The 26,154-nt window shown below is 37.4% G+C and overlaps 2 protein-coding genes across 2 annotated transcripts; both read right to left on the minus strand.

The window, feature by feature from the left end:
* Positions 1–4,849: 4,849 nt before the first annotated feature.
* LOC107282360 (olfactory receptor 10AG1-like) lies at positions 4,850–5,800 on the minus strand. Its single transcript, XM_015810131.1, has one exon. The coding sequence runs from the start codon at positions 5,798–5,800 to the stop codon at positions 4,850–4,852; it is 951 nt and encodes a 316-aa protein (XP_015665617.1).
* A 9,782-nt stretch (positions 5,801–15,582) lies between these two features.
* LOC107282363 (olfactory receptor 10C1-like) lies at positions 15,583–16,557 on the minus strand. Its single transcript, XM_015810132.1, has one exon. The coding sequence runs from the start codon at positions 16,555–16,557 to the stop codon at positions 15,583–15,585; it is 975 nt and encodes a 324-aa protein (XP_015665618.1).
* Between the last annotated feature and the right edge of the window lie 9,597 nt (positions 16,558–26,154).

Below are 26,154 nucleotides of genomic sequence, written 5' to 3' on the forward strand. Positions count from 1 at the left end.
AAGTGGTGACTTAATTTTTATGGGGGACAGAAATATATTGAAATGAACTTAATAGTACTACAGTCTGGATAAATCTGAAAATCATGAAAACTGTTAAGACTTTACACTTGAAAGATTATTGATGAAATTACAAGAAAATATTTTTTTTTATTTTAAAGTTGGAAAATGAATGGCTACTGACATCTAGTGGAGGATTAGACCATAGAAGAGCAGCTGCATTGACTCAGAAATTGGCAAGATGCCCAGAAATAAAGAACAACTTGTTTCTTTGAACCTCAGTGACTTCTAGCCAAATAGAAAACAACTGGGTACAGAGGAAAGAAAACACACTGGGCCACCTACTACAGAGTGAGAACTATATTTGTTTTAAAAACTGCTGACAATCTGGAATTATAAATACTTACTGAGCTGTGATTTCTAAGCTCAAGAATTGTTTGCAGAGAAATAAAAACCTTGACTTTTGGCTAATCTTCTAGGGGGAAATTTACTGGAAAGCTCCTAGATAGTGAAACATTCTAGATTCTAAATCTGACTGGCTGATAATTGTGAGACTCTGAATAGAAGAGCTATTATAAAATACTGCTTTTAACAGTGCTTTGATAGTTGGAAATGCATTGGATTATAAAAACCATATATAAAGATAAAAACTATATAAGATTTGATTGTTTAGACTTTAAGATTGGCTGGTTTGACAAGGCTAATTACAGAGACTACAGTACTGGTGAAAGACTATCTGGAGGAGGGAGACAAAATGGATGTTGCATACCTATCAAAAAGTGTCAGGAAACCTCATCTAATATCTCCTTCTGAAGGCCCCATCCTGGAACATCAAAGATCTGCAGGAGCAATACTTCAAGGCAAGGTAAATATTTTCTAGGAGGAAATGTATGTATTGCTGTGACAGATTCAAATGACAATGGTTTCAAATCATAATGAGATTAAAAACAACTTTAATGACATAAAGGCTGAGAAGTGAATGGAGAAACAGAATGCAGCTGAAAGGCAGGTTAGTAAAAAAAAAAATGCTTGGGAAAGATGAGGGCATCTGGGTGGGGGCAGCCATGGCAACCTTACCCTGCATGGTGGTGGGAGGGTGGAGCGCATGCCCTTCTCGTGCCAGGCCAGCCCCTGCAGCCCTGGGGTGGCTGTGCTGGGTGGCGGTGGGCAGGGCATTCAGGTGGGGGCTGGCAGGCGGACCAAAGCAGCAGGTGGAGTACCGAAGGCTCGGGAAGGGAGGGTGATAAAGTGGGCAGTCAGGCCATTGGCAAAAACAACGTGTCTGAGTGGAAAGTGGCCTCGGAACAAGTGGGGCAAGTAAGGAAAGAAATCCTCATGCCCCCCCCCCAGAAATTGCCTTTCTTTCATTACCTGACTCCCAGCTCCGTGCCATTTCTCCTTCGCAATCTGCTGACACTGCCATATGCAAGGAAACAAAGAAAGTCAATCAATTCCAACTTCTTGTGAAAGATCGCAAAGTTGGAATTGATTGATTGACCTTTTTCCCCCCAAAAAAAACCCCTTCCTTTGTTTCCTACAGAGCCAACAAAGCTGTAGCTCAAGGATCCTCAAATTATGGCCCGACCTTTCTTTTTATCCGGCCTGCCTCAACCTCCTGGGCAAGCCATCCAATCATGAGGAGCGTGTGTATGGATAGTGGCGAGGGCCCCAGCCAGTGGTGGGATGGCGAGTTGGTGGGAGAAGTTGTTTTTTTCCCAGTTTCTCCCTCGCACACCCAAGGACGCACTTGTGCTTTGGCCACATCCCCTTCCTCTCCTCCTCTCACCTATTTGCATTTTTACCTCAGGGCTGGGCTGAAAGGTTTAGGCCTCGCTTGCAGCCTCGGCCTTGCTTAGGGCAGCCAAGCCTGATGATGACGATGCCACTGCTGCTGCTTCTGAGTCAGGTCCCTTGCTAGGTGCTACAGAATGCGAGCCCCAGCCTCCACCATTGCTGTCACTGCTGCCATGCCAGCCAAAAGGAAACTGGTGCCGCCAGCCCTCAACATCACCCCCACCATAGCCAAGGGACCCAGCTCCACTGGTGGTTGGAGTGGGGTTGCTGGAATATGGCATCAGTTATGGGTCTGAGGGGAATGGGCGAAGGGCAAGGTATTTATGAGGGGCAGCCAGGGTAGGTGAGAAAAAGGAGGAGAATTTGCTCCTGGAAGGTTATTTTGGGGTTGTGTGGGGTTGTGTGGAGCTGAGGTGATGAAAGGTCGGGGGAGCCACTGGGCAGGAGGATGCGGTCAGCCTTTGGAGGAGCATCCCAATCCACGAGCGGGGGTGGTGGTGCTGCATCCAAATGAAGCCCCAAGAGATAGGCAAAGCTGGAGGTGGTGGAGAAGCTTGGAGAAACCAGGAATGCTGGTGCTGGTGGTTGAGAGAAACTTCATTGGCCTTTAAGGTACAGGAAATGGTGGAGGAAGGATGGGGGCATTGGGATGTGCCCCATGGGAAAGAGGAATGAAGTCCTGCCAGGCAGGTTCTTCTTCCCTGAGACGGTCCGGAATGCCAATCAAGAAGAATATTTCTGGCTCAGAGTTAAATGAAAGGTTCTTAAGGGGGTGTCTCTGAGGATGGTGGTTTTCTTGCAGACATTTCAGGACCCAAAATGGGATAATAAGCGAACTAATGATGTTACCTAGTTTGGGTTATGAGACGTCTACAAGAAAGCCACAAAGCTCAGAGATGACCAAGGAACTCACAACCGCCCTTCTCCTCCTCTTCTTTTCTTCTCCTCCACTCCACAAACCCCATTCTCTTCTGCCACTGCTGATGTTACCTAATTTGGGTCATGAGACATCTGCACGCTAGCCTTAATATTGGATTTAATTCATAAAAGAAATAATTAATTTCATTGGGGCCACTGAACTTTAACTGAAGTATTAGATATATAATTATGTTCATAACAAGGAAACCACAGATCCATTATCTAGCTATAAGCTGGGAGGGAAACTTCATAATTCATTAGTGCTCTGTAATGCAGTGGCTTATAGATTGCTACATACCTTTCATAAGACACAGCTGCTAGACAATAGCATTCCATAAAATCAAAAAAAATGTATCATACAACCAGTTACAGAAATTGTTTTCCCTCCACCATACAAGAGATTAGCCAGCATTATTGGAGGATGGTAGAATCAGTAGCAGGTCTCCAGGAATCTTCATAACAAATAAAATATTGATCTGTGATCCCACTAACAGCTATTGAGCTTAATGTATTATATAAAATATTGGTGTTATAGTGTAGGAAATAAAAATTGAGCAACACTGTTCTTACTGGATGAGAACTAATTGACTAATGGTCAAATAGATAAAAAAGGATTGTGCAATTTACAATATCTAATCTCCCCAATCTATTTTAGGATTACTCTTCTAAGAATTTCCAAAACCCAAGCTGGTTGGAATGATGACAGCTATAATGAACAATTATCCAGAGACATCTGCTTGGGGAATGACATTTACAGTTCACAACTGTAAGGTGATTTGGTTGGGTGTTATCAAAAAAAAAAAAATAGATGTAAAGATTTCCTTCCCTCAGTTATTTAGGAGCACTGAAGACAAAAGATATACCCTAAATGTGAATGTCTCTATAAATTAAAACAATGAGGTTTCCAGTGAAATAATATATCATTAATTCTCAAAAGTTTATTGTTACACAATGTTGTTAAAATACTAGAATCCATAGTTATGATTGTACAATATTGTTAATATTACGTAACCATGGTGATGTATACACGTACCTTATACTAAATTGCATATATTCTATTACAATGAAAAATAAATTGTTAGATAGTTCTGAATTACTGTACAATAAGATCTAAATATAAAATACAGAATACAATATATCTAGATTTTAAAAAACCAATATCATTTGCTCTATCAACAACAAAATATGTGTTGAACGATGTGGAAAATTGATTGGGGAGAATGTATTTTTTTTTTTTTTTATTAAATTTACATTTATAAATTTATATTTCTAACAAGGAGCCTCTGTTGAGCAGAATCACTGCTTCCATTAGAAACAGCTTTAAATCTGACATGAAGTGACAGAGTCACAGACAGAATTTTTCTGTCCCTTCTTCCAACTGTTTCCTAAAAAGGCCAGACAATCAACTGGGGAGGGGATGTAATTTAGCATTGGCAGATTCAATAGCAATTCCACCTCTCTTTTTGTCTCTCCATCCCAAATTACCATATATTTTGATACAGTCATAATCTTATTTTACAATGTAGCCAAGTGGATACTCCTGGAAGAGTTTCTTCTAAATGTAATGCATTTCTTAAAGTGTAAGATTGAAGAATTGTCCAAAATACCTCATAAGTTTAATATAACCATTTGCAACCACCACGAAAACTAACAACATTCACTTGTGTGTAACAATCACCCTCCTTTAACTTTCTTTGGTAAGGAGGCCAAGTATATGACAGAATTCTTTAATGTCATAATCTCTAATATGCCGTTTTTGACAAATATACAAATGTAATGTTGTCCTTAAGGAACTCTAAATTTGGGGATTACTAGAGAATAACACAAGCATTTAAAAAAAACCTGTTCAACTTCACCCTGTTCAAATCACATTACAGTGCTGCATTCTTCCAACTGTAAACAATTTAACAAATGCTTTTCTATATTTTTAAAATAATTCCTATAAAAAGTATATATGTATATAATAAAAATATATTTTAAAAAAATATAGTAAATGTAATAAAAAAGAAAAAAAGAAAGAGAAGAGACAAAGATAAAAGGAGATAAAAAATAAAAACATGAAAAAAATCTAGAAATGTTTCTAGACAATTCTTGGCAATTCCTCTCAGTGATTACACTTTAAAAAAATAGTTTACAAAAATCAAAGAAAAAGATATAATTTAGCAATTCCTTTTCTAAGGGCCTCTGTTACCTCTCTATTTCGTAGGCTGTATATCAGGGGATTGAACAAAGGGGTCACAATTGTATAAAACAGACACAAGATTTTGTTGATTTCTCGCAGCCCATCTGTTTTGGGCAAAATGTAGACAATGATTAAGGTGCTAAAATAAATGGACACCACTGTGAGGTGTGATGAACAAGTTGAAAAAGCTTTTTTTCTCCCACTGACAGATGACATTCTCATGATGGTTGAAATAATGAAAATGTAAGATACCACAATCAAGAAGAAAGGAAACAAGATGCTCAGAACAGACAATGAAATAGTGACAAGTTCTATCAAGCGGATATCACTGCATGCTAGTTTTAATATTGGATTTAATTCACAAAAGAAATGATGGATTTCATTTGGGCCACAAAATTTTAACTGGCACATTAGATATAAAACTATGCTCATAACAAGTAAACTATGGATCCATGACCCAACTATAAGTTGGATGCAAACTTTATCATTCATTAGTATTGTGTAACGGAGCGGTTTGCAGATTGCTACATACCTATCATAGGACATTGCCAGTAAGAGGCAACATTCATAAATTACCAAAAGACAAAAAAGGCAATGTTGCATTATGCAACCAGTTACAGAGACTGTTGTCTGCCCACCATAAAAGAGATTAGCCAGCATCATTGGAAGGATGTTACAACTGTAGCATGCCTCCAGACAAGACAGATTAATCAGGAAGAAATACATGGGGGTGTGAAGGTGGGGATCAGTAACAACCAGCAAAATAATGAGGATATTCCCCACCATGGTAGCAATGTAGATAACTAAGAAAAGGCAGAAGAGTGGAACCTGCAGATCTCCAAGTCCTACAAATCCCATCAAATGGAATTCTGTGATTTCTGTTTGATTCTCTTCTTTTATTTCTGCCATGCCTGCTAATACAATACTAAATTTATTTAAAGTACACAGAAATTATTAATGCAGTCGTTATGTTTAGAAGGATCTCATTGAACTATGAGCACATTAAGTCAAGTAGGTAGAAATAGTGTTTATGCTATCATTCTATTAATTAACATTTGTTCTGAACATGAACAAAAAGTCTTGGGCAATCCATGTTTTGTTCTGCACTAAAATTATGAAGTAAAGAAGAAAATTTCTGAAAATGTAAATATCCCCTTGATTTGTCACTGTCCCACTCTCCTTAGTTTTCTGAGAGCCTCCGATCTGATATCCAACCAGATTGACTCAGCTGGTTGTTGTTTTTTCCAGCTAAGTCATGATCACTTAGCTGGGCAAGGGAATATTTACATTTTCAGAAATTTTCTGTTTGGATGCGATCCATATTTTCTTGACTATTGACCATGTGTCTACAAATATCATATATACACATGAACTGAGATAATACTTTGTTGGAAGGAAGGAAGGAAGGAAGGAAGGAAGGAAGGAAGGAAGGAAGGAAGGAAGGAAGGAAGGAAGGAAGGAAGGAAGGAAGGAAGGAAAAGGAAAGATGGAAGGAAGGAAAGAAGGAAGGAAAAAGAAAGAAAGAAGTTGTCAATAAATAATAATTTATTATTCTAACGAATGAGAAAGAACCACTTGGTAAATATATGAGCAAAGAAAAGTTTGAAATTGTACTCTGTTTCTCATCAGTAGTGTTTTCATAATGTGCTCACTGTTCACCTGCCCAGTTAACCCAATTATATTCTTCTAGTAAACATCCCAATGAAGATTTTCTCATGTGATAATGGTTCTGCTTGTCTTTTTGCTATTTGTTTGTTTCAGAAAGTTATGCAAAGTACGGTATTTATTCCAAGATAAATTTATTTCTAACTTGGAATCAAGTTCCCACACTTTTCCTATTGTTAAGTAAACCGTCTTAAATGTTAGTAATCAAACAACATCTCACATGTATATTATATGACTTTTTTTCTCTCAGTTTGCAAAGAAATCATTCAGGCTTACATTCTTGGAATGTGCAATAATCAGTAGCTGTACATCTGGGTGAAACTATACCCAGATGTCCCCATTCCTTTTCACATTTTATATAGAAAGTCCTAAATATTTAAGCAGTAAGCTCCATTAGATAGACACTGCTTCTAAGAAGCAGGATTCTTTCCCTTTGTGGAGGTTGGGGTGGAGAGGTGGGAGAAGAATAGGTACATTTGCCCCAGGCCTTCTGGGGCTAACTTCAGAGTTAATAAACTGCACAGCATATCTGAGAAAAATAAGAAATAAAATTTTAAAAGTATCTTAGAAATTTAATCTTAAACTTTATAGAAGCATAATTCTTGGTTACTACTTCTTTTTCCCAAGAACCATCATCTGTCAGAGTAGCTCTCTCTAACTCAGCATCCTCCAGATATTTTGGAATGGCTGCTCCCGGAATTTCCAGCCAGAGTACCAACCTATGAACCATTACTATATATTCATAGCTCATCCATTCTCAGAGTGAATCTTCTATTTTTTTAATGCTGGTTTTCTATTAACAGAACAGAGCAGTCAGTTTTGGTTCACTGATTTTGGAAAATAATAACAAATATTGGCCTTTTTTAAATTAAAAGCTAACCTCAATGAGATTGACTAGAGATCTAAATCACAATTCATTTTGTGTTTAGGATGAAATGGATCATTCTGAGAGAAGATTTGTTTGACCAATATTAGACCCAGGAATAATATTCCTGCTATATAGTGTGGAATTAACTACTAGTGTCTGACATTCAGTGAGGAATTTTTCTTGCTGCAGCACCGTGCTCTATATGGAATCTTACCTTGATCTCTATATTTGGTTCAGGACTGATGTAAACAAAAGGAGTAATTGAAATGAAACCCAGCTGAACACTGTGTCTAAAAAAGACACTGTCCTAGCTTTGGATTTATCTTATATGCAAAAGCATATAAGTCCCTGCTGTGCAAATTAAGTCAGTTTATTCTAAAGGGGGGTTAATAAAAACATGTCTCTAGATGATGATGATGATGCACAGGGACTTCTGAAAAATTCCAGACAAGACATCTGTATGAATGCACTATTGCTATAGTTAAAGAGTAGCAAAAATGCCAAAAATGCCTCTCAAGAATAAGAGAAAGAATCAAATAATACTTGGGAGAAAAACTTGAACATTAAAACAAATGTGATATGTTTGTGATAGGCTTTACACCATATTTTACCAAACCACCTAAAAACAGGAAAACTATGGATGTTATGTTGAAGGTTTGGTACCATGTTAGCTTGCTTCTGTGAGTCTAAATGACTGTTCCATGGTCAGGAGTAGTAAGACAAGTGAGAAATAGACACATGAACTGCATCTGAAGATCTTTCTATCACTGCACCATTTGACTTAGTGCTCAAATAGGTGAAAATAAATTATACACTTTCCAACATCTAGTATTCCCAGATTGTGGCCTTCTCAATGTTTTAGTACTGCATTTCTAAGTATTTCCAAGGACCAAGCTGGCTGGAGTTTGGAAGCTGTAAATCCCCAAAAGTTGGAAGTTTCAGTTGGAGGAAAATATTTTGAGTCCCACAACTAACAACTACAGGACATATGGTCTGGCTAGTGATGAAAATTAAAAATTTGAAGGTTTGCTATTCTCACTTATCTAGGAACATTAAAAACAAAAGTTGTACCCTACAATTGACTGTAAATTAAAACAATGAAGTTAATATTAAAATCTATCATTATTATCAAAAAATTAAGTAGTACTGCAGGCTAACTCACTGCTCACTGGAGTTCAATTCTGATTGTCTCAAGGTTGGCTCAACCTTCCATCCTTCCAAGGTGGATAAAATGAGGAGCCAGATTGTTGGGAGCAATATGCTGACTCTGTAAACTACTTAGAGAGGGCTGTAAAGCACTGTGAAGCAGTATATAAGTCTAAGCACTATTGCTATTGCTATGTTAATATAATGTAACTATATTTATGCATATGGGGAAATATATTATTAAAGAAAAGAAAACATACTTTGAAATACAATTTGAATAGACTAAAATATGAAATATAGATGATGATGATGATGATGATGATGATGATGATGATGATGATGATGATGATGATGATGATGATGATGGTGATGGTGATGATGGTGGTGATGATATTGCTGTTGTTGTTTTGCAGGTACACAGAGCTTCTGCACCAGAAACAAATTCCTTGTTTCTGTAATCACACTTGGCCAAATAACATATTCCGTTCCGTTCCGTTCCGTTCCATTCCATTCTGTTCTATTCTATTCTATTCTATTCTATTCTTTCTGTTCTATTATTCTTAAACCCAGACTTCCTCTTTCTTTAGCATCTTGCAATAATTTGTACTTAAGTCTTGTTTTTTCCCTTGCCTTATGAACTTAGAAATATCCATCTGCCATTGTTTAAATGGAATGTCATAAGTATCAATAAAGTCTGAAATAAAAATAATATCTTTGGTAAGATATTCATGTTAATTATAGAGATTCTACCTAACAAAGATAATTGCAAGTTGTCCCATCTTAATAGGTCTTTTTTGATATCATTCCACACAGCTACAAAGTTGTTTTGAAACAATTTAGAATTTGTATTTGTCAATGTAGCCCCAAGTTACTTTTTCTCCACCTTGAAGCCAAACTTTTTTGTCAATATTTCTTAGTTGTGAGAAGTTGTATTCTTAACAAGCATTGTAGTTTTCTGTTTATTTATTTTGAAGCCCACTAAAAATCATTTAGTTTCTTCATCAAGAATTCTTAGCCAGCTTTTTGGGTCTCTCTTTCTCTCTTCTTTCAAGCATTTCTTTGAAAAGGCCAGATGCTTATGTGGGAGGGATCATGGCTCAGTATTGGATGGACTAGTGGTCTAGTCTCTCTTCAAAATATCATGTCTTTGAATGAAACCATTAGTTTATTTCATAATATAGTTGTCAACACTGCTAATATTGAATATTCTTGCTTTGATAAAATATACAGAACTGCCTGGTATTTTTAGAATTAATTCAGATGATGGTGGGAAGGAGGAGAAAGATAGGACGGAGCACGGGAAGAGAACAGAAGAGAACCTTTGCCCTTCCACCTGATAGGAGAACGTGATATATGACAGCAAATTTAGGGAGGGAACCTGCTGGCAAATTAATTGCTCAGGGGAAGAGAATTTCAGATCTTAGCATCCCTTCGGTCGTGCCAACAAGTTGTAACATAAATAAAAGACTTTTTAGGAAAATAATGCCTGGAAGTTCTTTGAAGTGTTTCATTAGTCGGAACACGACAATAGTATTTTCATTAGTTCAGAAAGTGTTGCAGGAAGGAAAAAAAACTATTTAACAAATGTTCACATTAAATTACACAGGTCCATTTTTTCACTTTTACACAATTTATTAATTACATTTTTAAAAGTGTCTTTTACCTCCCTATTTCATAGGCTACATTGTATATCAGGGGATTGAACAAAGGGGTCAGGATTGTTTAAAACAAAGACAAGACTTTGTTGATTGCTTCATCTGTTTTGGGCAGCACATATACAATCATTATTGTGCCGTAGAATATCGACACCACCATAAGGAGTGAGAAGCAAACTCACAAAGCCTTTTTTTTGTCCACTGATAAATGACATTCTCATAATGATGGAAATAATGAAAATATAAGAGGCAAAAGTAAAAAAAAAGGAAGCAAGAGACACATCACAGATAATAAAATAGAGACAAGTTCAATCAAGTGGGTATCACTGCACATTAATTTTACTCTTGGATTTAATTCACAGAAAAAATGATTGATTCCACAGAACTTTAACTGACACATTAGATATAAATGTAGCAGGAAGAGCTGGACAGCTGCCCGGTGGTTGGTGACCCCCGATCGCTGCAGAACTGCTTGCCCCAATCTGGTGCATGGTAGCTACTCAGTGCTCAGGCAGCCCCAAACACCAAAGAGTGCCTCAGGCAGCTCCGATCTGGTACACAGGAGACTCCACTCACCCTGAGGTGGCTCAGGTGGCCTCAATTCAGAAATGCAGCACTCAGCCCCAATCACTGTGGGGTGGTTTGGGCAGCCATGATCCCATTACACAGCACTTGTCTGGGTGGGAAATAAGCCAGAAATTACAGGGGAAGAGGTAGCCCAGGAAAAGGGGATATAAAGAGGGGAGATGTATGGCATGAAGGGAAGAACAAAGGAGGAGAGAATTGAAGAAGGAGGGGAGATGGAGAATGAGAGAGTGTGAAGAAAGGAGAGAAGGAGCATGGGGGGAAATAAACAAAGGAGATCAGCATAGAAGGAGGCAAAGCAAGCAGAGGAGGAGGTGAAGAGAGAGAGAGTCATGGGAGAATACAGTACAGAGCCAGAAAGGGGAAGAAGGGCCTCGTTGCATGGTCCCTGCTTGGAAGGCTGCATGGGAGGCAATAGAGGCCTGAGAGAGTGAGAGAGAAAGCACCAGACACACCAAACATCTGCAGAGGCAAACTGATCAAGGTGAGTATATGAGTCAGTGACCAAAGGGGACGTTAGACATATCAAAAGAAAGCAGAGGTGAGCTGATCCAAGTGAGTGGTCAAGCCAGTGACCAGAGGGGGCACCAGACACACCAAAAGGAATTGGTGGTGAGGTGATCCAGACGAGTGGGTGAGCCGTGACCAGATACATCATAAGAAAGTGGAGGCAAGCTGATGAGACAGTGATGGGATTCAGCCAGTTCACATCACTTCAGCAGAACTGGTAGCTAATTTTTTGTTGCCCAGGCCCAGAATGGACTTCCGGAAGCTGCATCCACACAGAGAACTGGTTGTTCACATATTTGAATCCTACCATTGACCAGAGGATAGTGGAGGTGATATGATCTGGGTCAGGGGTATCAAACTGCTGGCCCATGGGCCAGATATATCATGCCAAAACTGTGCCCACCCCACTGTCGGCAATGGAAAAAAAGTCATGATATGTCATGACTCATCACATGACATTGCGAGTTTGACATCCCTGATCTGGGTGAATGGAGGCAAGTTACCAGAATAGGCTGATGGCTAGGACAAGTGACAGAGCGAGAAACCCCAAAACATAAGGCAATGACTGAGAGGGGGGGACACCAAATTGCCTGGGGGAAAGAGACAGAGGGATCCAGACTTTTGTGGCCATTTTGGAGGTAGTGCTACATAATGTTATCTTCATAATAAATACACCATTGATTCATGATCCTGCAATAAGCTGGAAACAAACTCTATGGTTAATTATTATTATATAATGCAATGGCTTACAGTTCTGCTTACTTTCCTGAGAGACTCCCATTTCAGGTCTAATTTGATGTGTCTCTACTTCAGGTTTTCTTTTTTTCAAACCAGCCAGATCATTTACTTCAGAAAATATCTTATTTTGGAAAATTTGATCCATACTTTGAATATTGATTTAAGTTTTCACAAATCATATTTACCAATGGATTGAGGTGCTGTTTTCTTCCTATTTCTCCCTGTAGGAAAAACATGACCTTATTTGCAATAGAAAGGCAAAATTAGAAGTTGCTAGCTTCACTTAACAGTTTTGCCTGCAAGTTGTGTAATACACAGAAGTGAGAATTTGGGAGGCAATTTATTTCATACCACATATTATAAATTAAAATCAAAAGATAAGCTTCATGACCCTTAACTGGAAATACTGGGGATCTACAATTCAGAAGTCCACAGTCCACATTATGAACTTGATGAATGTTTAGCAGAATCAATATTGCTGTTATCCAGAAAAGGTTTGAGGTTGAAAATTTTGGGAATTGTTGATCTAGCAAATAAGATAATATCACTTTGGTGAATATTTGAACCTAATAAATTGTGACATAGCACTCTTCCCTGAAATCACTTTGAAAATATTAGCTGAATGGCCAAAATCGCATCACATGGTGAGATAAGTAGCTTTTCTCCCCTATGCATGCTTGATTTGAATCCAATCCACTCACACATTCCAGTCTGTTTAGAAATGTGATTTGAAGAATTTCAGCTGTTCCATTCCCAAAACATCCAGAAAGTTCCGAGTTGGGAAAGAGTGACCTAGAACAGGACACCAGACTGTCTCCTAAAGCTATGTATCTGTTGTTAGTAAGACATGTTTTCTGCCTTTGCTGTATATCCAATAAAAGTAATGTGGAATTTGAAATTATTGTTTTGTGACCAGTTGACTGTTTTTCTGGATTGAATGAATGTCAATGGTTTCAGATTGCAACAAACAAATGGGCAAGGAAGAAAAAGGATAAAAACAAAATAGTTGAGGGCAGAGGTGTCCAGACTTTTCTTCTAACCATACATTTTCTTTTTTTTTATTTTCCCTACTTATGTTCTCACATTTCTCTCTAATATGTTTCATAGCACTTCTATTCTCCATTTGAATATTTAGTATTTCAATGGCAATTTTCTTTTAACAAAACAAGATAAGTTAATATTGGTTTATTAAGTTTGTCAAATACTTATGAAAATGCATTTTAAAAAATTAAAATCTGAATTAAGAAAGCTCAATAACACTTTAAATCCAAATTCAATCTCTGCTAAATATAGAACGGAGTGTATACCTACCATTTAAAGGTATGGATACAATCCATTCTATATTTAACAGAGAATGAATTTTGAATTTAAAAATATGGCTGGCCAATAGCATAAAAAGGAATAACAATCCAACAGTATAGTATGTAATTATCTCTGTAGAAGCTTTCAATTTTCTCTCACCATGATCATCAAATTTTCTATAGAATCTTATCTTGATGTCTAGATTTCACTCATGACTAATCTCAATATAAGAACTTACTAAAATAAAATCTAACTGACTGGATTAAAAAAAAATCCTAACTTAGCATTTATCCTGTATGAAAGGACACAATCCCTGCTATAAAAATTTATATTATCCCAGAGGAAGAGAACAAGTCTCTGGATGATAATGGCCAGGGGAATCTGAAAACTCCCAGATATTTAAAACTTCTCTCAATATACAATTGCTACTTTAAAGACTAAAAAAAAGTCAGTAATACTATTTAAGTATAGGAGTGTATATGTGCGTGTCATCAAGTGATGCTGAAGTCCTGAAGTTTTCTTGGCAAGATTTTGGAAGTGATTTGCCATTGTCTTTTTCCTTACTATTTCATGTAATATTTCATTTCCTACCTGATTGCAACACCCTAATGTGAGGTGAAGCTGGTGTTGGGGAAAGAACTGGATGGTATTACAGAACACTATCAAATTTTATAAGTGTGGAACTAGTTTACCCCTTGTGGTGCACTCTAGATAGTTCATGGGTGTGAACAGAAGGGATTGGCAAATGTCAGCAGCCAAATAACTACTTTGTGAATTACATCTTGAAGAGAAGTTCCATTTGACTTTTAAACACATGGATTTAACTAATAGGATTATAACTGAAAAACAATTGTAATGAAACATACTGAGTGAGAATCATTGCCATTTGGTGTTTCACCATTTGCTCTGATGGTCAAAAGAACTTACAGGTGCAAAGTGATGGCCCACCTTCTCTTTTTATTGTCTTGGTTACTCCTTACACCAATCTTCTTTTGAAGTAGCTGCAACTAATTTCAGGGGAGTGCCTTAGTCAGTATATCAGACAGTTCTAATCCCCAAACAACTGGAAACATCAGTTTAAGGAACAGCATTGATAGTTTGATAATAACTAGAGGGCAGAATGATTGGGTAATGACAAAAACAAAAAAATGAAGATTTGCTTCTCTTACTTTTTTAGGAGGATTGGAGACAGAACATGAATATCTCTGTCAATTAAAACAGTGATCTTGCTATTAAATATTTTATCATTATTTCTAATACTTTATAGCTAATATTGCATATCCATATTAGTAATTATCACAGGGTGACACATAGAATCATAAAAATAGCTATATAATTTATCAAATGTATATGCTTGCCTATCTCATAAGCTGTGACTCTGGGTGAAATACATTAAATAAATGTATTATTTATTAAATAAATTAAAAAAACAAATATGTAAACAAATAATGAAATCAGAAGGCACAAGATGAATTAGACCAGAAAGCATATTTCCAAGTGAATAACATTTAATATTTTTAAATGAAAAATTGTCAACTATGGAAAGTTTGCATGCTCCAACACTGAAAGTTTTTAAGAAGAGACTGGACAGCCATTTGGTAGAAATGGTATAGGGTTTCCTGCCTGAGCAGGGGGTTGGACTAGATGACCTCCAAGGTCCCTTCCAACATCATTATTATTATTATTATTATTATTATTATTATTATTATTATTATTATTATTATTATAGTCATGATCAATCACTTCAATAAAAGCAGCTTTAGGATTGGTATGAAATTCCCTACTGCTCCTTCCAAACTCCTCCTTGTAAAGGTCAGATGTTTAATGGGGAAGGGTCAAAACTCGGCACTGTCAAAGTCACCAGCAATACTACCTCTGCTTCCACTCTTTGAAGCAGCCATGAATGTATTTGCTAAGAATCAAGTGGTTAATCCAGAGAAAAAAAGCCTTTTCTAAATGTGCTGGATTTTAAGCTGCCGCTTTAAAAATAATGAATACATCCCATCAGAATCTTCATTTCTCAAATTAGAATGAACGCTAACAAAATTCACTTAGGTATGCCATTTACCCTGCTTTGGCGGCCTCAGGTGAGGAGGACATAATCATGGCAAAATTCTTTAATGTCCCTAATACAGTTTTAGAGAAATCCATCAATGTGATTATATTCTCGAGAAGCCCAAATCTTCATTTCATTGACGAATAATATAACATGAAAAAAATGTTCATGCTAGATTATGGTGGTACATCCTTCCAATTGTGCACAATTTAGCAACCACTTTTCTAAGGGACTCTTTCACTTCCCTGTTTCGTAGGCTGTATATTAGGGGGTTGAACAAAGGAGTCAGGATTGTATAAAACAGAGACAACACTTTGTTAATATTACGCAGGCCATCTGTTTTGGGCAAAATGTAGACAATCATTAAGGTGCTATAGAAAATGGACACCACCATGAGATGTGAGGAGCAGGTTGAGAAAGCCTTTTTCCTTCCCCTCACAGATGACATTCTCATTATAGCGGAAATAATGAAGATATAAGATGCCAAAGTCAAGAAGAAAGGAAGCAGGATACACATAGCAGATATGAAAAAAGTTACTACTTCAATAACGTGAGTGTCACTGCATGCTAGCTTTAATATTGGATTCAGTTCACAAAAGAAATGATTGATTTCACTGGGGCCACAGAATTTCAATTGATGCATCAGATATAAAACTATGCTCATAACAAATAAGCCATTGATCCATGATCCAATTATAAACTGGAGGCAAATTCTGCCATTCATAAGTATTGTGTAATGCAGAGGCTTACAAATTGCTACACACCTATCATATGACATTGCCCCTAGTAGACAACATTCAGCAACTCCTAAAATAGCAAAAAAGTAATATTGCATCATGCAACCAGTTACAGAAATGGATCTTTTCCTACCATATAAGAGATTAGCCAGCATCATTGGAAGGATGTTAGAACTGTAACAGATTTCCAGGCAAGAGAGATTGCTCAGAAAGAAATACATGGGGGTGTGAAGATGGGAATCAGTAATAACAAGCAAAATGATCAGGATGTTCCCCACTATGGTAATAATGTAGATAACTAAGAAAAGGCAGAAGAGTAGAACTTGTAGATTTCCAAGTCCAACAAATCCCAGCAGATGGAAAGCTACAATATCTGTTTGGTTCTCTTGTTCTGTTTTTGCCATGCCAGCAGGTATGATGCAAAAAATATTTGAGCTGCTTAGAAATTACTTATGCAGTTCTTAAAAGCCACAGTCACAGCTATGAAGCAGTTTTCCTTTTTTACAATTCTGTAGTTACCAGCCACAGCAGCACAACATATGAGGATCTGAAAAACAAGTCATTTGAGAACAAACAGGTGAACGTCATGAGGTCAGGAAAACTAAGTCAAATATTGTGCTAGAAAACAGAAGCTTGTTGAGTTTTCATTTTTATTTGGGGAACATTTCACTGAATTCAGTGAAGGTTAAGTCAAGTGTTCAATGAAATAACTTTCATTTGAAGATGAACAAAAGTCTTTTGCAATCCATTCATTTTTTTCTACACTAACTAAACCTAGTGAGAATCAGAGGAAATTCATTCTTCTTTTTTTTTACTGAAGGCCTTCCATCTGAAATCCAAGTAACAAATAGCTTTGCTTACTTTTTTCAGATCAGCCAAGATTAACTTGATATTATCACTTAGCTCAGTAAGAGGATATTTACTTCTTTAAAAGTTCCCATCCGAGTTGGAAATATGATGCATACTTTTTTTTATTCCTGATTTAAGCTTCCACAAATATTATGTTTACAGATAAATTGAGGCTGTGTTTCCTTTCTCTGTGGGTTTTAAATAGGAAAACGTGCTAGATTGCAATAGAAACATGAAATTAGAACTTTTTGGCTCCATTTCAGTTTTTCTTGCACATTACTTTACAAATTGAAATTTCCAGAAGCATTAGATTGTATGGATTAAAGACAACTATTCATTTTTGTAGTTTTTTAAAGTTACTATGCCATAGTTCCAAGAATTTCTACCAAAGAAATAACTTATGAACTATCGCTATATATTAATATTTCACCTATTGTCTCACTATCTCTTCTATATTTCAGTGACAGCTTTCTTTTATGAAAACAGAATAATCAATGCTAGTTCAAAGGCTTTGTAAAATGATAATAAAAATATAACTTTTCAAAAAAATTTAAAATGAACCTCAGGAAGACTCAAAAGAGTCTTAAATAAAGTTTCATTTTGTGGTAATAATGGAATTAAATGGACTGGATCATTGTGAGAGAAGGTCTAGTTGGTCAGAATTAGAAACAGGAAAATGCAATGCTGCAACATAGTGTTCCCTGTCATGTTGAAGAAGAAAACTGAAGAAAAGCTGTGGCATGAAAAGTTATTGTCTGGAAATGTACCACATCTTTCTTATGGTTCTCTAAATCAGAGGCATCAGTGACTGGTTCTGTGGAGAAAGGTTTTTCCACAGACCGGAAGGGACGTGGTTTTGTGTGCTGCCTGCATCCCATGGATGGGGCTTTGCTTGTTTACACAGCCTGGTTTCTGGCGTGCCGCAGCCCAGTGCCAGTCCATGGACCAGGGGTTGGGGACCCCTGCTCTAAATAGATGTGAAAAAAATTGAATTACCTTTGCAGGAGTCTGTTATTCAGTAAGAAGGTATAAGAAAATAAACTTTTCTCATCCTTAGTGCCAGGTTGTCTATGGAATCTTACCTTGATATCTAGATTTAGCCCAGGACTGATGTAAATAAAAGGAGTAATTGAAGAAAACCTAATTAAACACTGCCTTCAAAAAAGACATATTCCAGCTTTATATTAGTCTTATATGAAAGGCCACAGTCTCTGCTGAGCAAATTAACTCGGTTTATCCTAAAGGGGAAAAAAACAGGTCTCTAGATGGTGATGCATGTGGGAATCCAAAAACTTTCAAACACAGCTCCTAGGAAAATACTAGTGCTTCAGATGAAAAGTAGGAAAAATTCAAAAAATGCTCCTTAAGACTGTAAGAATGAAAACAAGTATGGTATATTTATGATAGCCTTGCATACATAACTTATGAAAATATACAAAAACAAGGAAAGCAGGATCATTATTTTGGTATGGTAACATCATTGTTATTTCTTGTGCAAGTTTCATTGCTGAAACACATTAGAGAAAAATGTGAACGGCACAAGGAAATTTGAACTACTGGTTTTGAACTGAGATCCAAAATGCTCCCTCAAATCATTTCTGGCAACCTGTCATTCAGCAGGTCTTCAATTTTCAGCAAACTTCAAAGGAAAAAAAGAGCTTGAGAAAAATGAGTAGAGAGAAATCAAGTTCTGGAAGAGAAGGGGACAGGTTTAATAAAAAAAACCAAAAGATATGTTTTTTTATTAGCCATACCTTAAGCATTAATCTATTCTGGTCAACCAACTCCTGTCCCTTTTGATTACATTCATTTTCCTTTTTCTTCTAACAAGTTTCAACAAATTTCATATGACACGCATGATATCCTTGAAAAATGAACACAGCAGGTCATTCCTTAACTATCCATGAACCATTCAAATATAATAATTTCAAATTCTACTTTACTTTTATTGGGTATACACAAGAAGCAGAATATTTGGCAATTTTCTTTCACACTAACATGCAAGAAGCACTAGAATACATATATCAGATCATAGTCTAGCTTCACCATCAGGTTTAATCCTGCCTGAGCAGGGGGTTGAACTAGAAGATCTCCAAGGTCTCTTCCAATTCTATTATTATTATTATTATTATTATTATTATTATTATTATTATTATTATTATTATTATTATTATTATTATTGTTGTTGTTGTTGTTGTTGTTGTTGTTGTTATTATTATATTTACATAAACATAAATGGGAAACGCTATAGGCTCTTCACCTCTTCAGACTTTCCAGATTCTGTTACAAAGCTATTACAATAAAAGTAGTACTAATTTATATAGCACTGAATTCTTAGTCTGATCAATCTTATAAGACCAACATCCAATAGATGAATAATTAATGGCACAATACCAATGGCCTCGGATCATAATCTGGGTTTTCCAGAATATGGTTCAATGCATATAAGTTGTCTTGGCCTTATAGGTTTGTGCACTGTGGAAGAAATATTTTATTAAACTGCTTATGATAGGCCATCTTTTGAGTTTATCAGAAAATCTTTTAGAAGAGTTTTAGAAGTAACCCCACACCTTAAAAACAATTAAAATAAACATTGCAACTTAAAATTTATAGAGACTTCCTCAACACCTATTAAAAAGACAAGTATATCTAAAGTACTGAAGCTTCCGTGAACTGACATGTGATGTACTGAATGAAGGGAACCATCATAAAGACATTATTAGTAAAATTGGTATGTATTTGACTATGTGCGTATATATGAATAAATGTATTTAAAAGTATTTAAAAGAAGATAGAACTTAAAACCAAACTTCCTTTGATAGAAACTTGAAGGTTATGAGTTCTAATCCTAGCTGAGTGACTTTGGGACAGTTACTTTCTCTCAGTTCTAAATAAGAGGCAATAGTAAACCTTTCTGAAAAACCTTGCCAAGAAAACTGCAGACTTGAGAATTGGGCACAATTGAAAGGAAGAAAATGATAACACTTAACTCATCAACTCATGAAAAAGAATGATTGCATATTCCTTTAATATTTAACCACTATGTTGTCCCCACTTCTGTCTCCACAGGAAGAAGATTATACTTTTACATTACATAAGTAGAAATCAAGTTTCTGTCAAGCAGCCATGAAATTTGTATATGTGTTTATGGAGGCAAAACAGAGAGTTGGTGTCCACTTAAATTGGCAGGAGTGTAAGGGAGAGGCAGGAACAGAATCCTAAATGAGAGATGAGGAACTATGGGGAAATTTCAAAGAAGTAGTAAAAACTATGACAAAAATAGAAAGATTTTGCCAGAAGACAAGTGTCTAATATATTTCACTATTCATCTGAATCATCCATGAGAGTAGCTCTCCACATTCTCCTAAGTGCATTTTCATGGGTTTGTTTTTCCATAGATCTCCAGTTTACCAAGTCAATTCTTAAAATTATAATAGTAGTTTATATACAATTTGATGTAGCTTTCAGTTTTTCAATTCATAAACATCTGTCACTTGTTTCTTATAATATGTATTTGAAGTAGTCTTCAAACAGAAGAAGATCCATTAAGGTGGATGCCACAGCAGCCAGCCAAAATGAGTTCCTTAACAGACAGGATCCACAGCTTGTTTCTTCTGCTAGATCTAATGAGATGGATGGCTGTAATCAGGCAGTCCTAACTAGGCTGTATGCCATGAAGAGGTTTAAAAGTCTAAAACAGCACTTGAATTTTTGTGGAAAATAATTTTCCTATACTGCAATATTATGTTTTATTTATTTTTTTAATTTATGCACATATCTTCTTATTCTGAAAAGTTTAATATATATAGTGGATAAATAAATGCAAAGTAGCAAAAGACTGACAAAAAGTGTGTTTTGTTTTGTTTTGTTGGAGTGCAGTCAGAGTTTCCACTTGACTATGCAATTGTAAGAAAAAAATGTTTTGTAGATTCTAATTACTGGTTTGAAGGTTAAGAAATTATGACAATTGCCTATAACTAGTTATGTTGAGCATAATGATTGCAAAGGGACTTATTTTATTTTTCCTCATAGGAATTTTGACAGTCCAAATGAGAATCAAAGCAAATAAATGAAAGCTAGACCATTGGTTCAGAAATTAGAAGGAGGCTATTTTGTAAAGTCTTCAAAAATAAAAGCATAAAACTTTGTTCATAAACCACCTTTGTCTAAAGATGAAAAAAAAATATTGTCATAGGAATCCTGCAGGACAGAAAACCTTGTCAGTATCATTAAGATCCTCCTTTACATCATCCACATCCACAGTATTTCCAGCAGTAAAGGCTGCAATATTTGAAAGAATTGGGATATAAGTACAATTCTGAAGTATTTCACTGACACTTAAGCTTTCAGATAAGCCCAGTTTGAAAAGAGCATGTCTGTTTTAAATTATTAATTAATTATTAATACTCAAAGTCAGCTGGTTGCCAATCAAGTTTTTAAACCATTTTAATTACCACAGGAGTAATTGGGATTGCCTAAAAATGCAGATTGTACATCCATTGAAAGCACCTTTTGATTTCACAATGTGGTCCAAGTGCATCAGCTTATTTGAAAGCCTTAATTACAATCAACATTATAATGTTTCCTAGATGATTCTAAAACTATAGTTTGTTGAGGTGGCTATCAGTTGTTTATAATAACATTTGAGCAGACCATTGGAATATTTCATGCCTAGGTATCCATTCCTAACCATGCTGACTTCAAAATGATAACATTAAAATGCAAACTTTGTCCTCTCATACTTGCAGTATACTGACATACATAAGTATGTGAGGAACATGGTTTGCATTGCAGCACATGCTTCATCACATTCTCCTTGATCCCCAACCCTTTACTAACAAATCAGGGGTTAAGAATAATTAAGTATAGTACTTATGTATATGAATATGCTTTTGTATGAATGCAAACATAAAACCCCAGGCCCATACTCTGGTGCCAAAAGACAAAGAATGAATTTCAGAAAATGTTGAAATAATTGAGTTAACATTTTAGTTGATTATTTGTACTGCCTTGGATGAAAACTACTGATGTATTTGTTTATTTAAAATGTTGAGCCATTCTTTGGATGATAGCTTTTATGGAGAGGCAATGTTTGTTTGCTTGTTTGGGCCTTTGGGTCAATCTTGACTCCTGGCAACTGCCTGAAAAAAGCTCCTGCAATTTTCAGGGCAAGATTTTTGGAAGTGGTTTGCCACTGCTTCCTTTCAAAGGCTGAGAGAGAATGACTTGCCCAAGGTCACTAAGGTTTTCGTCTAAGGCAGGACTAGAGTTCTCAGTTTCCAACCTGATGTCTTACCCACCATATTGTAAGAGGTAAATATATATATATACAAATATATAGTTTAGAAATTGCTTAATGACATTTAATCTTAATAACTAAAATTTAAGGAATGAGTTTATAAAATGGAGTAACTTAGGTGTTTAACTTTAGGGGCTTTGACACATACAAGATAAGCTGTTGTGGTTTATATAAGTAGGTTAACACAACATAACCGCAAGCAGAGGAAACACAAAAATAAAGATAGAGCTTATGCTAAGCTAAAGGTCATGGTTAAACAGTTAAACAATGCAGGTACAACAGGTGCAAGGGGCCTTTTTCCTGGGAGGGTATGAACAAAATTTATTATGTATAGGCCACAGGTTGGCAACCTGCGGCTCCAGAACTGCATGTGGCTCTTTGAGCCTTCCCCTGTGGCTCTCAGCTTCCTCTGCCATTTACAGAGAGAGAGAGACAGAGACACAGAGAGGCACTTGCACTTCCCTTCTAACTCCTCTCTCTCTCTCTCTCTCTCTCTCTCTCTCTCTCTCTCTCTCTCTCTCTCTCTCTCTCTCTCTCTCTCTCTGTGTGTGTGTGTGTGTGTGTGTGTGTGTGTGTGTGTGTGTGTAAAAGAGAGTGGACTCACCGTGTTCTTCGATGAGCTGACAAGCTTATTGGGTGGGGCTCCTGCCTTGGCTGCATCTCTGCAGGAAGCAGGAAACAGGAAGGGCAGGAGAGAGACAGCCTGTTGGAGAACAGCTTGAAGCTAGCTTGCCAGGTGAGCAGAAGATCAGAGAGATGGAGAGAGAGGGGGGACAGAGAAAGAGAGAGGCGGGAGAGAAAGAAAGAGAGAAAGAGTGAGAGGGAGAGAGAAAAAAGAGAGAGGGAGAGAGACAGAGGGAGAGAGAAAGAGAGAGAGAGGGAGAGGAGAGAGAGGGAGAGAGGGAGAAAGAGAGGGAGGAGAGGAGAGAGAGAGAGAGAAAGAGAGGGAGAGAGAGAGAGGAGAGAGAGAGAGAAAGAGAAAGAGGGAGAGAAAAGAGAGAAAGAGAAAGAGAGAGAGAGGGAGAGGAAAAAGAGAAAGAGAGAGAAAGAGAGAGAGAGAGAACTCATGCACAGCAGCCTCTATTTCTTTTTAATTAAATTCTTCAATCAAGCTCCTCCCCCTCACGTCCATGTGCATGCACAGGTTTTGCAGCTCCCAGTGTTTTTCTTTCCTCTGGGAGACGGGTGCAAGTGGCTCTTTGAGTGTTTAAGGTTGCAGACCCCTGGTATAGACATTTCAGATTAGCTTATCCGGGGAGAAGTAGGTGGGCTTGAGTGTGATAGGGGTGAGGGAAAACCAGCGTCGTGAAAAGGGTATAAAAATGTGATTTTAACAATTATTTTTGTGGCTTGATCTCCTGTGAAAGACTAAGACCACCAACTATTGCAGAAGTTTTAATCTCAATAAAATTCTGTTCCTGGAATCCCAAGTGAGTATTTGAATTTATTTATTTTTAAAATTCTGAGCCAAAATGCTCCAAACAACACCAAACTGACTCTCAATATAATTGCTTCCCCTTGAAGGAGAAGGAGAAGCATGTACTGAGACCATTGCCATACTTACCATTCATTTCTTTACATTTAATTTTGGAAATATCTGGAAAATATGCAATTATACATCCATCACCAGTTTCATTCTTTTGGCTTTCAAAATTTACATCAACTTCAAGTTTTACTCTTTCTGTTGTTTTGGCAAATATATTGTAACTATAATTGATAATGTTCTTATAGTGATTCTAGTTGTGACTGATCAGCGCCTTCACACTCCCATGTATTTCTTTCTAGCTAACCTTTCCTTCTTGGAGACATTTTATAGTTCTGTCATCACTCCAAAAGATATTGGCCAACTGTGTGGTAGAAAACAGAACTATTTCCTTTAGTAAATGTATCGCCAATTATTTCTTTATATCAGTTTGGGTATCACAGAATGCTTTCTTCTTGCAATCATGGTATTTGATTGCTATTTAGCCATATAACTCTTCTACAACATCATCATAAACTTCAAGCTTTGCCTTCAGCTAGCAACTTTCTCCTGGTTCTCAGGCTTTTGTCTCTCTACTGTCTCAGTTGGGAGTGTTTCCAGGTTATACTTTTATAGCACAAATGAAATGGACCGATTTGTTTGTGATGTGGTAGAGCTGATAAAACTATCCTGCAAGAAAAGCAAGTTGACAGAAGTAACTGTGTTTCTCTCTTCTATCATTGCCACACTAAGTCCCTTTCTATTCATCATCATTTCCTATGCATATCTTATCTCAGCTGTCTTCAGCATAGTTTCCTCTGTTGGGAGACAGAAAGCCTTTTCAACATATGTCTGCCACATTATAGTGGTGAGTTTGTATTATGGGACTATCATTATCTTGTATGTCATTCCCCGAAGAGGTCAAACTCCAGAATTCCACAAGGGATTATCTGTTATATACACTGTTGTGATGCCTATGCTCAATCCCATTGTATATAGCCTCCGGAACAAGGATGTAAAGGAGGCTTTTAAGAAATTAGTAGCACTAAATTTAGGTATAATTTAAGTTGAAAACTTCAGTAAGGGGTTCAGAAGGGCTCACCTACATTCCATTTTCTATGAAGTAGAAGGAATCAAAGAAGATGGAGGAACTTGAGAGTAGATTTTCTATGGCTACTATTATCTACCCACTACTAAGTCTGCACTAAGAAGGCAGAACAGCAGAGAAGTTGTCCTTTCATTGACATTGTCTGCTATGCATAAAGTTTCTCTTGTGTTTCTTGGATAGTAAATCAGTCTTTAGATCAGTGGTTCTCAACCTGTGGGTCGGGACCCCTTTGGGGGTCGAATGACCCTTTCACAGGGGTCACCTAAGACCATCGGAAAACACTTATTTCCGATGGTCTTAGGAACCGAGACACCGCTCCTCTATCTCCTTGCTCTCCTCTTCCTCCTCCCCTTCTTCCTCCTGCTGCCCCCTGGGCGGCTCGGGCAAGTGCCAGGGCAAGAGGGGTACCTGGGGCAAGTGCCAGGGCAAGAGGGGTACCTCTGCCAGCTGGGCTGGCGGAGGGGCTGGCAGGGGCCACACGGCACCAGCCCCCACCGCGGCTCCATCAATGGGCAGAGGGCGAGGCCAGGCAGCGCGGAGTCCCATCTGGGGTGGCTGCTTCCTCACCCTCTTCCTCTCCTTCCTCCTGCTGCCCCCCAGGTGGCTCAGGTGGGTGCTGTCCCCACCGCGGCTCCATCGATGGGCAAAGGGCGAAGCCGGGCAGCGCAGAGTCCTGGCGGGGGCGGCGGGGACCCCCGACGATGCAGCCGTAAGAGAGAGAGAGAAAGAGAGAGGGGAAAGAGAGAGAAACAGAGGAAAAGAGAGAGGAAAGAGAGAGAGAGAGAGAGAGAAAGAGGGAGGAAACAGAAAGGAAGAGAGAGAAAAAGAGACAGGAAAGAGAAAAAGAGGAAAGAGAAAGAGAAAGGGGGAGAGAAAAGAGAAAAGGAGGAAAGAGAGAGAGGGAGAGGAAAGAGAAAAAAGAGAGGAAAGAGAAGGAGAGAGGAAAGAGAGAGAGGAAAGAGGGAGGGGAGAGAGGAAAGAGAAAGGAAAGAGAGGAAAGAGAGAGACCGTTTTGACATCTAAAATGAAGATAACACTGCATATATCCTTGTTTACCTTTATTTTATATATACACACACAAACACAGATACATACATACATACATACATACATACATACATACATACATACATACATATATACATTAAAGGTAAAAAAGGATATATGCAGTGTTATCTTCATTTTAGATATCAAAAGGGTTTTGCGGCTCCCAGTGTTTTGTTTTCAGTGGGAAACGTGTTCAAGTGGCTCTTTGAGTGTTTTGGGTTGCCTACCCCTGTCCT

The sequence above is a fragment of the Protobothrops mucrosquamatus genome, unplaced genomic scaffold (genome assembly GCF_001527695.2).
Source record: "Protobothrops mucrosquamatus isolate PMUCROS unplaced genomic scaffold, P.Mucros_1.0 scaffold7, whole genome shotgun sequence".
In the NCBI taxonomy this organism is placed as follows: domain Eukaryota; kingdom Metazoa; phylum Chordata; class Lepidosauria; order Squamata; family Viperidae; genus Protobothrops; species Protobothrops mucrosquamatus.